General features: G+C 36.8%; 1 protein-coding gene across 1 annotated transcript; it reads left to right on the top strand.

Moving 5' to 3' along the window:
- Nucleotides 1-12,965: 12,965 nt before the first annotated feature.
- On the top strand, nucleotides 12,966-13,684 carry LOC6556806. Its single transcript, XM_001983588.2, has 2 exons — nucleotides 12,966-13,050; nucleotides 13,108-13,684. The coding sequence occupies exons 1-2, from the start codon at nucleotides 13,000-13,002 to the stop codon at nucleotides 13,288-13,290; spliced, it is 234 nt and encodes a 77-aa protein (XP_001983624.2). The 5' UTR covers nucleotides 12,966-12,999; the 3' UTR covers nucleotides 13,291-13,684.
- The last annotated feature ends 1,488 nt before the right edge of the window (nucleotides 13,685-15,172 follow it).

The raw sequence follows: 15,172 nt of genomic DNA, 5'->3' as shown, positions 1-15,172 counted from the left end.
CTTGCGGCCACTGTCGGCGCCCAGCTTGTGATCGGGTCTGTTGATAGCACTGCAGTGATATTTTTATTTATTTATTTTATATTATTTATGTCGTTTTAATATTTTAAATGATGCTATTTTTCACATTTTATTACCAATTTATTTTGCGACTACGCTGTGCAGGCCAGTCGCGACTGCCACGCCCCTGACGCGCTCCCCCCTCATCTATCTATCTGTATACATTGCGAGCTCATACAAAATGGGTAGAGCGTGTATAATGAATTAGTGCTATAGTATGTGACAAACAGACAGACAGACAAACAGAAGGACAAATCTCCGACACCATATATCTATTCTTTATCGGAATTAACAGTCCACTAAATATTGCCATGCTAATGCAATTATGTTAAATATGTGGCAATAAATAGGAATATAATTATACTAAATATATATCATTATAAGAAAATTAGAATTCTTAATCCAAGGGATAATTAATTACCCAAACTTATTGTATTATTATTCTTATTGTTTTTTACTTTATTTTTTGTTTTGACATTGCATTTTTAGGGTGTGTGTTTGTTCTTATTGTGAATTTAGACTCAGGCGGCTCATTTGCTGCACTGCTGTGCGCTGACATTTAATTACTTTTCTCGACTTTGGCTCTTTTTGCATTCGCTAAATGCATTTTAAGCTGGCCTGCGGCACAGCCCATGGCGCTGAAGGGCGTCAAGTCGGGTTAATGGAGGCATAATTACCTGGCGCTGTCGTCTTTGTCGTCGGATTGGTCGTTGGTGGCAATATTTTGCAGAGTTGGGCATGGCATGGCCATTAACATTTTAATACGATTTAATAAACATGAGAGCCGCTCACATAAATTACGATACATTAGCTTGCCCGGGCGTAAAACAAATTCGCATGAGCGATGTCGTTAAGCGCATTTCATCAGTCATTAAACCATACACAAAGGTTTTCCATACGACATTTGATACGATACGATAAAGTGCCTAGAGGCGATGTCATAGATAAGTCAAATGCGAGAATGTTATCTGATAATCTGATAATCAAAACTATGGCATGATTAATGGAATAAGTGCTTGGGGGCTGTATAGGAAAATTATCATGAAAACGAATGCATAAATTAAAGTCGGAGTGTCAAACGGAAGCGGAAATGTCACTTTGCCGACTCATATTCAGAGCCGGAAACGAGACTCAACATTTTTTCAAGAACCAGTTTCAGGAAACAATACTATTAATTGATGTAGTACCATAACTGAAACGAATATCGAAAAATATGTGGAACACATTCATAAATTTTGTCGGAACCCTTACACTTTTGACGTGTCGGAACTGGGAATAAAGCATGATTTTATTTGACAGCCGTATATTAATATAAAAATTATGATAGGTAACTGAAATCAATTTATTATTAAATTATTGAGAAGAGATCCAAATTTAGTTTTTTATAGAGAAAAAGAGATAAATTAACAAATTAAATGAACAAGTTTGCATGAAACTCAAAGCGTTGCAATTGATATATGTATAAAAAAAAAACAAAACTAGACTAGATGAATAATAGTGTTAATGCTATTGATATAGCTTATCATTTCCGCTACGATTACTGAGAAATTTACTCAGCTGGAGTGGAGGGCAATGTAAATAAAAATAGATATACACCGAACGGTGTCGAGCATAACCGCATTGTAATCCGATCGATTATTGTATAGTTGCAGCACTTGTTCTCATCGCATGTGTTGTATTTTATGGTTTTATGGAGCGTTTTTCTATATTTTGTTTGTTATTTTTTTACTTGCTCATTCCGAGAATGTTGAATGCAATCAGCGGAGACATCCGTTCGAGCACTGGTTTTTACCAAGAATGCTACTGATAAAACCAATGACCAATAACCATAGGGCGGTTATTGCAACTACATATATATATATATATATATATATATGTATGTGTAGAATGGGTGCATAGTGTTCGTTGACTTAGAGGTCGCTCTAATAATCACGCCCATTTCAGCAAAAATATACACCTTGCCCTTGTCATAAAATACACCTTGCACACCATAAAACATGAGGGGGACGCTGTGCGATTTCTACGTATTCACATTTGTACATATTTGTGTTGTAGTACATTTTCAGTGTATATAGGTGTGCAAATTTAGCGCGTCGCTGCTGACGTCACAACTGATTTTTCGAGGGGCTACGCTTTTATTTGCATTAGTGTAAAAATTGTGTTTGACTTTAAAGTCAAGTTTTTTTTTTATGTATTTATTTATTTATTATTATTTTTTTTTTCTGTATCGTATTTTGTTTTTGTTGTGGTTGTTGTTGTTAGTGCAATTTGATTATTATCTCGATCTATTGACGTCAATTTGTTTTTGTTTTGTTCTCACTTGTGGAGGTGGGGAGCAGGAGGTCGATCATTGCTCTTTCTTTCTCCCCCCCCGTACATAATTATATTGTTATGTGCAGTTCTTAGTAGTTTAGTGTGTTTATTTTTCTTTAAATTAACTTTAACTATTGTGTGTGTGAAACAAAGAAACAAAGTACAACAACAACAACATAAATTCGCGAGTATTGCGTCCTCGACAAGTTTCGTAGAATTCATTTATCAGAGCTATCCGAACATTTGTTATTGCTGTTCGATTGTTTTTATTTATCTGTCAAAAGACGAGCGTCATTATTATACACTGCCCGCGATGGTCTACAGCAATTTGTGAACCAATTTGCAGCGATTATCAAGAATCTATGAACTATTTCAATTTGAACTCTGATAAAAACTATATATTTATATAAATTATTATATATATTTGTATAATGACGTATCCGCAGTGTCACAATCGTAATTTGCATGCTTGGAACTAATTCATAATCTTTACCAACACTTATACCCATTACGTAACGGAACCGGAAGAACAATGCGATTCGGTTGGACACGCTGCGTATACGTTACACCTATCAACATCAATATCAAATGGCAATATTCTCTTATTTTCAGTATCTCCAAGAAGAAACTCTCTTTCTTCAATTTATTGCAAGTAGATACAAATCTTTGTTCCATATTTAAGTGCAATATCTTTTTCCCAGCCTTTCTTTATATTTTTCAACTCACCTGAAATATTTTACAGTGTATATCAACTTCGTTGCGTTGCTCTGCTTGCTTGGTGTTTCTTCTCTTTTTGGTTTTTTGGCACATGTTTTGATTATTTTTATGAAAATTAAAATGCGTTTGCTTGTAATTGCCAGAGTGGGATGGCGACTGTGTGTGAGCGAGATGGGCGACAGATGGGTTGAAGAGAGGGGGCGAGAGAGTCAATGACTGTGTGTATATTGGTGTCTGAGGCACGCTTTTCCTGGAAACGTGCGCTCATTGCCATTTCGAGCAGCAGCAGCAGCAATGCTCATCATGATGCTGATGAGGTAATCTTTCGATAGCCGTGCGTCGCAGCAAAGAGCATTCGCAGATACGCAGTGCTTCCGATTATGTGGCATGGGTTGGGTCGTGTTGGGCTGGGCTGTGTTGGGCTTGGTTTGGTTTGGTTGGGTTGAACTCGTATCCAGTCAGTCAATTACTCAGTTTAATTTTGCAATTAACAGTTGGTTCGCAGAATGGTCTCAAGCTTTGTGGCGTTGGTCTTGGACTTTGACTAAGTGCCACTTGAAATGCCAACGCCTGCAAAAACAGCTGTCTGGCTTAATTGAAATTGGGATTGGCATGTGTCTGCTTACTGATTTGGAAAACTGCAGGTACTCTCATGTGTAGTATAGTATGTGTCTTTGTGCTTGTTTCTATGATACTAATTGCACTTGAACACAAAAACATGCATGTTTGTGGTCTAACAATGGATGAGAAACAGCTGCAGCGCAAGATTCAACAGAAATTAGAGCTCTTCTTATAAGACATTATAATTTATTTATGTAAGCGCTTTTTTCGTACAGCTATACTTAAGTTTTGAAGCATAAATGTGTTCCTGGAGAGGAGTAGAACTGTGCTTAGCCGTAATGCAACTGTGGCAATTGAAGCAAATCAGTTTATTTAAATGGAATTCATTTTGATCATGGGATAATTAGGGTTAAAGTCTCTAGGTATAATTGAATAACTTCCAAATGGATACTTCGCCCACATTTTTTAATTAAAGACATCTATGGAACATTACCTGGTTATTTTAAGTTAAAGCTTAACTTTGTAAACTTTGCTGAATTGAGGCTTCAGACTTTTGCCGTTTAAATGAATAATTTTAAAATAACCAATATTAACATTTTTGCATATGGTGAAGAGTCAGTGATTGATGTTTGCCAACAGGCAGCAACTGTCTGCAATCGGAATACAACAAATGTGTATTCATGCTCAAGCAATCGAATATACATATTCGATTATGTATGGCGCCATGCATCATTCTCAAATTACCCACTCAGTTTATTTATAAAGCAAATGCGCGAAAGGCAAAAAAGAAATCTCATTTAAAAACACAATATTTAATGTGCAATTTATAAATGGTGTGACATTAATCAATTCATGCGCCAAATGAAAACATGTTAATTGTGAAACACAAACAACAACAAGAACAACAACAGCAGCAACAATAATAGCAATAAATAAAACCCAAATGATAATTTACTGCACATTTGGGTTGTATTCAAATATATTCATAGCCGCAGCGAATGCAAATAATATTGACAAATGTGAGATTTTAAATAATTATCTTTTGACATATGCCTGGAGTGCAAGTATCTCAATGGTGTGGCCGTATCTCAAAAGATACATAGCCCAAGAGCAACAAAATAAACACACTAACCAGTTTAAAAACATCTGACCTTCGTGCTCATTATGATTTGCCAGGCCAAAAACACATAAAAGTTGCGCCAAATTTCATTAAATTTTGTTAACAAATTAAGCAAAAAAATAAATAAAAAATATCGGATATAGGCGAGAGTACACGACTTAAAGTTGCTCTGTAGTTGTTGAAAAATCTATTTGAAACTTGAAGAAAAAAATTAACACTGAAAGTTTTTTATTTTTTGTTGTTTTTTTTTTTTTTTAGTTCCGCAACTGCATTCGACACTTTTTAGCCATTAGGAGGAGTGCAGGGCGCCTTACATATAATTTGTGCTGGTTTTCCCCGTCTTGAAAGCTGAGAAACGACGTAATAGATAATAAACATTTGCAATGCACTTGTTAATGAAGTTAATGATGTTATTGTTATTGTTGTTGTTGCTGTTGTTGTGCGCGATTCGTGCCAAGGTGCATCTAACAGATACAAAGCAACTGCCTGACTACCTCACAGATGCGCCGACAGCGATAGAGAGAGAGAGAGGGAGAGAGAGAGAGGGAGACAGGGAGGCCACGAAAATGCAAAGCAAAGCGCAATGTGTCAAAAACAAACGACGCAAGCAAAACAAATCAGCGAATAACAACAAATGCAATCACAACAACAACAACAAAGACAACAACAACAATAACAACAACAATATTTGACTTGGTTGCGTCGCTTCTTGTGGCACACTGCAAAACGAGCGCATCAAATGAGGCCGACCCGCAGCCATGGGCCCATGGAGAGACCCAACCACACGTCAGCCTGAAGACGACTTTGACTTTTAGTTACCCTGTACAGTTGACAATAATCAATTGAATTGATTAACCTCTGATGTTAAGCAGTCGAAAGTTATCATGTACATCATTTTATTTAATTTCTGACTTAAGTCAACGTGCCTTAAACGTGTGAATAGAGAGAGATAGATGTTTCGCTGTTGAAATACCCTGTACATAAATTTACATTAATTCACGACTTTCACATGCATATGCAATTATTTTGATAAACTTCCAGGAAAGCATCGTTAATGCTCATATGAATTATTATTGCTAAAAACTTAACATTATTTCTAGTGAGAATCAAGCATTGAACTATGAAATACCCTGTACATAAGTATACCCAAAGTATGATTGCTCATGCTAGTAAATTATTTCTGACTTTCAATAAGTTGAACTGATATCTGATAACTGATAATACTTATAGTATGTCGCATGGTTACCTCTTAACTTAATATACCCAGAGTTAATATGCAATCTGTAGGGTATGTTGTACAAACGAACGGAGCTCTAGCGATATCGTGGCGTGTGACGCCAACGTCGACGTCAGCTAATGAATGAATTCCGAGAAGTAAGTAAATCAAAAACTCAGCTAGCGATACGAGAATACATACCAGAGCCCAGAACACAGAACCGCACCTCAAACACCCCTCAATTTAGCTAACTTATAACTTGCAATTGCCAAACAGTATATTTTGGTAGTTGCATTTAAAGTCTTGTATTGGTTGAACGCCATTATCATGCGAGAGACATTTGTAACACACCGCGCTGCAATTCATCAGACCGCCTTTTTTTTAATGCCACATTGTTGCAAATTTGCAGTACCTGGAGTCCCTTTTGGTTTGTTGCACCCAATCCAGTACACACGCACACAAATAACGCTTCGGGGTATGGGAGTCCAACTTGATATATGATAATCACCGGCTCATGCTACTAGCTGGTTTACGGTGAATGCAGCGAGAGAGAGAGCAGGTTCCACTTTAATAAATTCTTTCGCCAAAAATGGTAAATGATAAACAGCGTGTGTGTGCGATTAAGCTGAAAAAACCGTTATTCGCCAAATACACATACTGCATTCTTATTAAATAATTATTTATGTATTTGTGTATAATTTTGAAAAGCGGTTTTAATTTTACAGGTGCACTTCAACATTTAACTCAATGCGAGTTGGCAGGTGAGCGAAAGTATTATGACCATGCTATGAACATGCTTAGCTAGCCATCAAATTTGTATAAGAGTTTTTAGTCTGCATAATTAATCGATTATTCGTGGCATGGAAACTTCTTGTTAAGTGCCTCAATATATATTTTAAAAACTCCAAGTATTCCGAGTGATAATTGATTTGAAAGTTTCTTTTTACGCAATAAACATCTGGCGATAACATCTTTTTTGCTGCATGCAAGTTCAGGTTCATAACAATGTCAAAAGATAGTGTGTAAATGTATATAAGTAAATATTTACTTATTAGTCGAACATACTAGTTAATTACTGAGTATTACTATTTGAAATATTTGCAAGTTTCTTTAATATTCGAACTTTTGCATTCTCATTCTGATATTTGCTTTGTCGGCAATTCAAATGCTCAACTCAATCTCATTTGTATACAAATGTTGTATAATTTATTGTTTGTTTCGGCTTTTTGCCTTTTGCTTTTTTCTGACCAATATTTGGAATGATAAGTTACGTATTTTGTCTGCCGTTATATTATTATTAATGTTTGCAATTGGGTTAAGGAATTTTGTTGTGCAGATTGTTTTGTTATTGTATGTTGTTCTTGCCTTTTCGCACATTTCAATTTATAATCTATTGTTGCTCCTGTTATTGTTGTACTTGAGTCAAATTTATTTTATTTCTTATACTGGGGGTATTATAATATTATCTATAAGTTTGTAACGCATTAAGAGAGATATATATAAAGATTTATCATAATTTTTAATTGAGTTGATATAGCTAAATCATTAACATCAGCATGCTATATCATATAGCTCCCACAGGAACATTCTTTTGTGAACAACTTTGTTTATTAAATTATCTCAACAAAATACGATTTACATGCCTCTCACATTTGAACGGAGAATCATCAGCATTGGGTAACTTATCATATAGTTCCCAGAGGAACAATTCATTTCAGGCTGGTCAATTCCGTTCTGCAAGGGTGTGTAATCTTCGGTGTGCCACAGACAGATGTTCTTACTTGATTCTCTTTCGATTTGCATTATTTATACAAATTGTTACTACTGACGGTTATTCGGTTATTCGTCAATGTGTTGTTGTTGTTGTTGCTGCTGTTGTGGTTGTTGCTGTTGTTGTTTGCTTGTTGCCTTTTGTTTTTGTTGATATTGTCTCTCATTGTCAGTCGGTTTTATTTTTATTTTTTGTGTTTTGATTACGCAAATTAAACGCGTCTAGACAGCCAGACGGCCAGACGTCCAAGCGAACGGTGGGCGGTGCGGAGTTGCTTATTGTAAAGAGAAGTGAAGGGAAGGTGGAGCTATATATATATATATATATGTATGTGTGTGTGTTTGTGTGTGTGAGGAGGTGCTCCCCTGTCTCTGTTCAACGTTGTCAGACATTGTGACCGACTGACCGAAGTGGCTTATGCAATTGAACCTAGAATTATGGCAGCCATGGATTTATGAGCAAGTATTCCATTTGACTTACGTTTTTCGTTTTTTTTTTTTTGGCTTTAATCGGGGCCATTTCGAGGTGTTTATGTAACGTCAAGTTGTTGTTAGGTCTTCGAGCGAAATTAGGTTGTTGTGGTTGCTGTCGTTTGCTGGATTTGTTACGTGGAATTCGCAGCGCCATCGAAAATGTAAACAAAATAAATAAACGAGCGGACAAAGTGCAAATAATTATGCGGAATTTTTTGTGGCGTCAGTATCGTTGACTTGACAAAAAAAAAACAGCACAAAAAAAACAAAAATATAAAAAAAAAACTTGAGAAATTAACAAACAATGCGACGTTGCTCTTGGCCCTGGTCAGGGCACAGATCTAACCTATGCCTGTAATGCAGTACATTCATATCTTATATACACATATATATATATATATATATATATGTCTATGTATATTTATAAGATAAGTGTGTGTTAAACAGTTGTCGCCTTTTTTCTAACCACAACATTTCCATGTACCCCTTGGAAATTCGATATGCAAGTGTCAATTGTTGTTAATCTAACAAGCTAGAATTGATAGCATGTAAAAATATTGAGAAAAAAACCAGAAGTTTTTAATTAAATTAACATATATGATAAAATTATTCTTATTGTTACTTAAGAAGCGTATTTCGCTCTCACCTTCGGTTTCCGTAGGTGTTGTAAAAGCATTGGCAAAGGTTATGATTTGGTTCCACATTTATTTCGGCATACGGTTCCGTTATGAACAGAATAGGGCTAAGAATAGCTGGTTCGTAGCTGGTTTTTGGATAACTGGTTGTGATTTATAGAGCATTACATAGTTAAGTTTGGAATTCGGCATTTGCTTAATATCAGCGTACATAATTTTAATTTACTGCGAATATTTTTTGTTTTTTAAATTTTTGGTCTACTCAGAATCCATGTGATTATTTTTCCCACTAACTCATAAGAGTTTTCAAATTCAGCGAATTGCATATTTCATTGCAAGCAAATGTATTAATCTTGCGGTTTTTTTTTTAGTTATTTTTGTTGCGGATTGGGGATTTATTTTTGTGTATTTTCTGAGAAATTTTGACGCGTACGTGTGACATGTATACGCTTTCTGGAGGCGCCGCCGATAAGGCGCTCAGACGACAACAGTCGCCGTCGCAGTCACAACAATTCGCGACAACAAACCCACCAGATACCGATAGAGAAACAGATACAGATACCACCAGGCACTGCCAGTGGGTACTGGCCCTGGTACTGACACTGGAACCGTCAGTCGTCAGTCGTCGTCGTCGTTGTTGTTGTTGTTATTGTTGCTGTTCAATATATTCATGCTTGGCATTCAAGCGCCGCCTGTTTAAATTGTAAGTCCCCTCTAATCCCTCGGCCCCCTTCCATTGCTGCCCGTTCAATCGCTCGTCCGATCAGCGACGCCGCCATCAACAATCTTTGTTGTAAATAATTACGACGAATTCGCATAAAAACGCAAATTGTGACTAATAAAATGACTACGACGACTACGTCAAGTGTAGGGAAGAGGTGCTTACTTGGAACGATTTTGCGTGGGGTTTCCACGCACAGAGTCGTCCGTCGATAAGTCGCAATCGATGCGTATGATTTATGCCCTTAAAATATGCAAAAGAAAAAAAACAACAACCAAAAAAAAAATCAATCTGAAAACAATGCAGGGAGCGAAGAGTACTGGGCGGACTTGAAGGTCGTTAGCCGGCAACGTCCACGCGCCTCCTGTTGGATAATTAAGATGGTCTCAACCTCAACCTAAATACAAGTGTACCAAGAACACTCAGAAAATCACAGTGCGGAGTCGGCAGCTGAATATATGATATGTATTATATATATAATATATAAAATATTTCTGACATTGCTTTTTGAATAAATGCATAATATAAAATCCTTAAATTTAAAAATCAAATTCGGTTTCATTATTATTATTTCTTTTTTAAATTGCAACTCTCTAGTTTGCGTTGAGTGTATGCAGAACTGGGCGGCTATATCAGTTTACTTCTGTTTCCGTCGGCTTTCGTGGGCGCTTTAATTGCCACAGCGAAAGAACTGGAGGACCGCTCTGGCATGCCGAGGGGAACAGACAACGGGGCGGGGGGGTTGGTGAATGTCGTATCGAAATGTGCAGTTTGTGTTTATTCAGCGTAAAATGAAATTATCATCGTCATATTCAATTATCCTGTGAGTGCTTGAAAATCTCCTTTAACCCACCACCAACCCATCATCGTAATGATGATCATCATCATCCTATTCTCATCAGCACGGCAAACGGCCGGCAGGCGTCGCCTGTTCGTTGACCCGCTTATCCCTGTGGGCGCTGTGAAGGACGCGCTTAAACAAGCATCTGCCTGTCTCTCTCTTTCTCTCTCTCTCTCTCTCTCTCTCTCTCGCTTCATCAGTTTAAGCATACGTACAAAAGGATTGTCGGATTGTGCCGTAGGCGTTCAACTGCTGCTCTCTGTTTGAGTTTGCTTGTGTGTGTGTGTGTGTTTGGATTGAGGTTGCTCATGCGGATAAACTGACCAAATTGAATTGCATTAAAATTCAACTGCAGCATTTCAAATATATCCGCAGTGGCGACAGCATTACTAATCGACAATCACAATATTTGTCATAAGTAAAACATACATTTGTTTGTCCCACTAAATGGTGCGGAAATTTCAATTAAAACTCGATTGACCAATCCGGTTTTAACTGTTGAGCTATACTTTTTCTCTCTCTCAAAATATACACAATAAAAATATGTGCCAAAATAAAAGTGTATGAGATAAAATAAACTTGATTTGCGTATGGTAAAAGAATACTTCTATTTCAACTCATTCAGTCGGACGAACAAAGAGACAGACTTGATTAGATCTACTTAGTAATGCTGTTCAAGAATATATCTACTCTTTTGGGATCGATGTACACCATCAGACTTTTTTTCATTGATTTTAAATCGGTATACTTTCAGAAAGAATATAGTTCTGTCCATAATTCATAACATAATGTTTCGCTTACTTGTGTATGATGAATGTTAATAAAAGTGCATATCAAATGTGATATTCAAGCAATCGACAACAAAACTATTAAGATTATACATGTGCAGTTCATTATCCAGCTCCGACTGGGAATGTAGTAGTTATGGGCCATAATCGCATCGCATCCCATATACAAATGGACTTCCTCATTGTCTAACAGCCAGCTCGAGTTTCACATTGATGGCGTCAAGTGGGTCGGATTTGGAGGGCGATGTTGTTGTTAAAAGCAAATTTAAAAATTACACGCGCAATGATTTTTATTGCATTTGATGAACATTTAATTTTGATTTAATTTTTAATGAGATTTACGGAAAATTTTTTTGGTTGCTTGCCCTGTTTTGGGCTGCTGTCACAATGAGTTTCACTGCCACTTGCTGGGTGGAGGCTACGTGATAATCGCTGATTACTGCCATTATTGTGGCCATCCACAGGCAGTAAAATAAAATAATCGTAAAGCATAAACAACAATAACAGCCCAAACACCAGAAAATAATAACAATACCTAATAACAGACGACTGCGTTGCGATGTAAATAAATAAAACTGCGGCCAAATAATGTGAAATCAAATAAAATCAAATACAATTTAATGCATATAAATATATCTATATCTATATATTTATATATATAGATAAAGTGAGAGAGCACAAAAAAATTGAGTTGTGGCTTATTCAATGTGAAACATTGGCAGCTGCATTTTCGCCAAATTGGCATGCGGTTTATTTATTTATTTGTTTGAATTTTAATGATTGCAACAACAGCAGCAGCAGCAGCAACAGCAGCAGCAACAGTAACAGAAAATTGCAGCAGCCAGTTGCTGCGCAATGCAAATAAACAAATTAACTAGAAATATCATTGAATCTTGCCACTATATAGTTAATTCACTTTTATGTATGCGCTAAAATACTCGCATGTGTCTATGATTGTTTAATGTAATTGTTTTGTTTACCCTTATTGCTGTTGTTTCCGTTGTAATTTACAAAATGATGCAGCTACTGTTGCAGTTGCATTTGCACTCGCAGCACTAACTCAATTATTTTAATTAAATTTGATGACTGACTAGCTGATCATCGATTAGACAAAAGAATCTTAGCCTTGCTATGATTTTAATGCCCTTGGATTTTGCTCAACAAATCTGAAACGCATTTGAAAAGCATCTAAAATCTACTGTTGGAACGGAAAGTTAGCAAAGCATCATGAAAATATATAAACAATCAGACCAATCAACATGTTATGGACAAAAAAGTAAACAACTAACCTTAAATACTCTGTCAATTTAAGCTATCTGTTTCTAAATCATTTTCACTGCCATATACCATGGGAAGGCTGTGAAATATATATATTTCATTACTTTTAGCTGAAGCATGTTTCCATTTGATTTAAGCTCTACTGTTTTCGCACAACAATGTTAACTACTGTCAGATTGACATATTGACTGTGATAACACCTGCTATTCATTTATTAATAGACGCGCCAAGCATGCAAGCTTCGCCAATTAAAAAACGACTGCCAACTAAAATATATATTTAGAAATCATTACAAAAATGATTACAACAAATAATAACTTTATTTACAAATTAAAAAATCGCAAAGATGATATCTGGTCGGGTTTCAATGTTTTTGGATTTTAATTAGTTGTCGAGACTTTGATCTAGAATATTTTAACAGATTTTCAGATGCAGCCGCGACGAATTATTTGATATAAAACGCTACCGAATTGTGCGAGCAACAACATTGTTGATTTCGAATTGAACTATGAAAATCACATTCTCTGTTCTGGCCTGGGCAACAATGGTGCTGCTATTGGTGAGTTATTCGAGTTAGTTTCTGGACATGCTAAATTTCCAATGTGGCCTTTTACAGTGTACGACACAGGCGCAGCAGGAGGAAGAGGGTATCGATGAGGTCGCTGGTGCCGCCCAGGCAGGTATTGGAATTGCCGCTGGAGCTGCTGGTGGTGCTGGTGGTGGTGAACCAAATGGTAGCGCTAATGCTGGTGTTAGCCTGGGTGGTGCAGCTGGTGCCGCCAGTGTACCAGGTCGTTAAATAGAAAACATTTTCACGGCATCGGTGTTCGACGTCGGCATTTCCGTTTAAAATGTCATTTGTTAAAGTCCCAGGCAAATATTGCATTTCAATGGGTTCGAACGCCACGTAGTTCCACAAAATTCGGTAGCACTTCAATGGAAAATGACAACAACAGTGACGTGTGGCAGCCTTAATACCATTTAATGCCGTTTTATGAAACACTTTTCAACACCGACACAAACAACAATCGTTGCCGCCATCGACGACGACGCCGCCGATGCCAATCGCTTCTCCGCTGTTGAAATCGATACGAAAATAGAAAATTCATCAGCAAATGTTAAAAATATCATCGAAAATTTCCACATAAATCAAGTGATCAATAAAAAAACCACAATCATTGTGAAATATGGCATTTGAGGTTTTTAATTTTTTTTTTTGCAAAATGATTCGATTGATTGTTTACAATGCGCGGGGGTTTTATATTCTTCAATGTGTAGCGATAAGTTCGCATTTCTAAAATTGGGAAGCTTTCGATTTTTGACAATTGCTAATCACATTGATCGAGATTATGGGCAATCTTCAATGGGTTTTTCTCTGCACTCTACCAGGTGTTGTCAACAAACTGTTGCTATTTTTATTAAAGAACTTTCGAAAGATAGCCAAGTTTTTAATTTATTGAAATCAAAGTTGCAAAGTTAGTATAATAATAATTGATAAAACTAAAAAGTGGAATGAATGAAAATGACAATTAAAAAATTACGTTTATCAAAGGTTGTAAAGATAAATATGTGAAGAAGTATTTTCCTTGTAAAAGTTAAAGTCAATAAACCCAAGGAAATATTGATAAAGATGTGTTTTTATTGGCTGAATCAATTGTTTTTGTAGTTTTTAAAAGGAAAAACTTGCCTATATCAAAGTCATAAAGATATGAATGAACAATAGTTTTCTTTGTAAAAGTTAAAGTTGAGAAACCCAAAATATAAACATAAAGATAAGTTGTTATGAAAGAAATCCATCGATATTGCTGTGTTTAATAATATCCTATTATCGATAACCCAATTTACCAAAGGATTTGCATAACATTCGCCACTGCTAGACTTATGCATTTCTTTACAAATATTTATGCTACACTTGCACATAATAACGCTTTCGTAATCGGGCAACAGCTCTTTTGCCAACCCAAACCAACCAATGGCCTTGACACGCAGTCGCTGAGTTTTTAGTTATGTTTAGTTTGGGTTTTTGTTCGATAATCCGAATGTCGCCTGTCTGTCAAGAGGTGGCTGTTGTCGGTTGTCTGTTGTCGCTTGTCTGTTGTCGGTCGGAGGGCATCGCCGTAACGCGTGTTGGCCACCATGCAGAGAAGCTCGCACCGCGCACCAGTCGCCTGGTATTAGATAAGAATATCGCTGGTGCTGAGTGCTCAGTGCTGAGGGTTATGGTCGGTGTGGTCGGGAGATTGGTGAGGGGGAAGGGGGGAGCTGTGGCGTCTCTCAATCACTCTTTTATAAACGACGAGTCGTGAATTTATGCGGCGTTGAACTTGAAACTGGTCACGTGCTTGGCGCCGATGTGGCGATATACTCGTAATTGCCAATATAATCGCTGACTCGCATTCAGTGATAAGCATTTCGTGCGATGTTACTGGGAAACGAAGTATATATATGCATCTGTATGCGTATTATATACACAGTTATACACAGTGCTGTTGTGTGTATCTAATGTTGGGCGTTGTGACCAGGCTTATGTTTATCAACATTTTAAATTGCAATTGCAGGTGCCAGCTGTGTGTGTATTGGCCGAGTGTGCGAGATATGGTCAAGTTACGCGTCGATCCACAGTGTAATACCAGTGGCGGCCCATTACACTGATTGACTGACAAGATTTCCTATAGCGAGGG

The sequence above is a fragment of the Drosophila grimshawi genome, unplaced genomic scaffold (genome assembly GCF_018153295.1).
Source record: "Drosophila grimshawi isolate 15287-2541.00 unplaced genomic scaffold, ASM1815329v1 contig_44, whole genome shotgun sequence".
NCBI classification, from domain to species: Eukaryota; Metazoa; Arthropoda; class Insecta; order Diptera; family Drosophilidae; genus Drosophila; species Drosophila grimshawi.
Note: the sequence above shows the minus strand (reverse complement) of the source record. Positions and strands in the feature narration are given on the sequence as shown.

What these genes read in the sequence shown, in the direction of transcription:
- LOC6556806 (XM_001983588.2), top strand. Translation starts at nt 13,000, where the DNA reads ATGAAAATCACATTCTCTGTTCTGGCCTGGGCAACAATGGTGCTGCTA. An exon ending in CAACAATGGTGCTGCTATTG is followed by an intron (nt 13,051 to 13,107) that starts GTGAGTTATTCG and finishes GGCCTTTTACAG; the next exon opens with TGTACGACACAGGCGCAGCA.